Here is a 3,045-nt window from a genome sequence, read left to right on the forward strand (position 1 = left end):
GGAGACATGGCCATAGGCGGCTCTCCAGGAAGCATCATTGTCCTTGGTGCCCCAGGTGCTTCCTCTCCCGCTTTCAGCTCTCTCTCCATCCCAGCTCCCTCAGCAACTGCTGATGGTTCCTACTGGGTTAGCCACTGCTGCAGCCACATGAGTCTTCACAGGATTACCTGCTTCCTCAGGGTCCTGTCCTTTCTTCCCTTGGGTCAGCCAAAACAAAGTCAGTTTCCCTAAGAACTTCGGGGAAAACAGGACAAGTAGGACAGAAAAACTACATTGGAAGCACTCAGTAAATACTTGTGTAATGGTGTTTAATGGATGAATAAAAACATGAATGTCTAGACACAAATAATTATAAGTTCCTTGGATGGTGTCATTTAAGGAGTACCCTGCTTGTGCCTTTCACGGCAGACATACCTGGGAGGGGAGTCTGTCCACGCACATGCTTCTTCTCTGGGAACAACCCTCACCCACAATTCCTGCTGGAGGGATGTACCTTGACGTCATGCTTACGTCACACGCCTGCACATCACCTCAGCCACATGGGACGTGGGGCCCAACCTCAGCCCATCAGGTTATTCTCGTAGGGCTTTAGAGTTTGAACCTGAGACACTGAGCTAGTTAACTGCAGAAAGCAGAATGGGAAGGTCTGGTTTTCGGGTTGAGGCTCCCATGTGAGTCATATACAAGATGACTGTGTAAGGACGGAGAGAGGGCAGGAATGAGGAGAGACCAGCTGTGTCTGTCCCGACAGCTTCTTATCCCCACAGTCCACAACTTCAGGATTTAAATAAAAGCAGCCGGGCTTGCAGCCCTTTGCAACTGTAACCATAACCCACTTCTTCTCTTCAACTCTGCCGAACAACCTGATCCCAAAGGTCCAGTGTGAGAGTGAAGGAAATACAACGGGTGTGTGGCAATGAGTTCCAGGAAGAGAGGAAGCAAGGGACACCACTGAACTGGAGGTGGGGGAAAAGACCACATGGACGTAAAGACTGAACTGGCAGAAATCAATGTAGGGAGGGAGAGAAGGGAAAATGGGTGGGGATAAGAGAAATGAGAGTCAGCACAGTGCTAGAGAGCACTGTCTACACACCAATACTGCAGCAGGCCCCAAATGTATGTTCACAAAAATGAATGAATGAACACATGAACAGATCTTCCCAATCCTATTTGCCAGAAGTGTGGAGTCTGAAAATGGGGGTGAGGGGGGCAGGGATAGCCGTAAGTTGTTAGAGCCTTGCAGACATGCCCCTGAATTTATGCTCACCCTCTGTTCTCTGTTTCACTCTTGGGCATGGTGAAAGGCCCTCTGGAGCTCAGCCCCCACCCCCTCCAGGCCTCCCTCACTACACTGAGGGATTGCCACCAAACCCCTCCAAAACACTACACATCTGATGAGAGAAGAAATGTCAGGAAGAAGAATGACAATAATCCTTGCCTAGGTTCTATGTAAGGTTTATAAAATATTCTTCTACATGTTTTGGAATCTTACAACAAATCTGTGAGATTATTGGGACTATGCCAGTGTGGGGAGGAAGAATCCATACATTCAAGAGAGGCCAGGTAGCTGCTCCAAGATCATCAGTCTGGGAACGAATGGGTCAGGGGCTCCCAATTTAGGGCTAAGGCTTCAAGGCCTGTGCTTTCTCTAACACTCTGGACACTGACCAAAAATGGCTGGGAAAACACATAAACTAGAACTGCTCTCACTGGAAATAGCCTCCTCATAAGAGGAAACTATCCACCAAGAAGAGGAAAAGAAGGGTGTGGCTTTTTGGAGCCATGAGAATGCTTCTCATTGTAGCAGGAGTTTCAGAACTTCAGCATAAACCTAGGCCACCAAAGAGGATTTTCTCCCTTTTCCTAAAAATCTGAGTCAGTTGCTTAGTTTCAAAATCACTCACTTTTTTTTTCTTGATAGTCTCCTCGCCCAGAGTGGAGACCAACACAGAACTTGAACTCATTACCCCGAAGATCAAGACCTCAGTTGAGATCAAGTCAGATGCTTAACTGGCTGGGTCACCCAGGTGCCCAAAACTCAGTAACTTCTATGATGACCTCCACAACATATCCACAAGCTATGAAGTCAGCAGATACAGTAGCTTTCCCTCCATTCTACAAATGGAAAACAAAGCCAAGGAGAAGTGACCTACTCATTGTTGCTCCCTTTTACAAACCAGCCAGTGCCTCCCTAGTCTCCTCACTGCTGCCTGTACCTCCTGGTTCCTCAGGGTGTAGATCATGGGGTTGAGCATGGGGGTCATGACCGTGTGGCTGATGGACACAGCCTTGTCCATGGAGAAGGGGGTGAAGGGCCGGGCATAGAGGTAAATGCTTGGAATGAAAACCATAGACATGACGATGATGTGGGTGGTGCAGGTGGAAGCCACCTTCCTCCTCGCCTGCCCAGAGTGGGACCTCAGCATCACCAGGATGACTGAGTAGGAGGTCAGGAGGAGAAAGAACCAGACGACATCCAGCATTCCACTGTTGGAGATCATGAGAAACTCCAGGAGGGAGATGTCAGTGCAGGCAAGTCTCAGCACTTGTGGGACGTCACAGTAGAAGTTATCCAGGATGTTGGGGCCACAGAAAGGCAATGGGAGCATCAGAACCAGTTGGGCAATGGAATGCACAAAACCTACCATCCAGGCTGTCACCACCAGCCCCATGCAGTGCTGACTGTTCATGATGGTGACATAGTGGAGGGGCCGAGAGATGGCAACAAGGCGGTCATAGGCCATGACCGAGAGGACGAATACCATGGCGCCTCCCAGAAAGTGGAAGAAGAAGATCTGGGCCATACAGCCCTGGTAGGAGATGGCCTTTTTCTCAGAGAGGAAGTCCACCAACATCTTTGGGGCAGTGACAGAGGAGAAACAGAAGTCTAAGACAGCCAGATTTCGGAGCAGGAAGTACATGGGTGTGTGGAGCTGGGTGTCTGAAGTCACCGTGACCATGATGAGGAGGTTTCCCAGGACAGTGGTGGTGTAGACAAACAGGAACACCAGAAACAGGAAAAGCTGGAGCTCTCGAGTCTCTGAG

General features: G+C 49.4%; 1 protein-coding gene across 1 annotated transcript in view; it reads right to left on the minus strand.

The window, feature by feature from the left end:
• Positions 1-2,153: 2,153 nt before the first annotated feature.
• Positions 2,154-3,045, minus strand: part of LOC110593144 (olfactory receptor 4D2-like) — a 1,494-nt gene continuing 602 nt past the window's right edge. Inside the window, exon 2 of the mRNA XM_044921825.1 lies at positions 2,154-2,969. Coding sequence (XP_044777760.1) covers positions 2,154-2,969 — 816 coding nt within the window. The remainder of the gene's footprint in view (positions 2,970-3,045) is intronic.

The sequence above is a fragment of the Neomonachus schauinslandi genome, chromosome 15, assembly GCF_002201575.2.
Source record: "Neomonachus schauinslandi chromosome 15, ASM220157v2, whole genome shotgun sequence".
Lineage (NCBI taxonomy): Eukaryota > Metazoa > Chordata > Mammalia > Carnivora > Phocidae > Neomonachus > Neomonachus schauinslandi.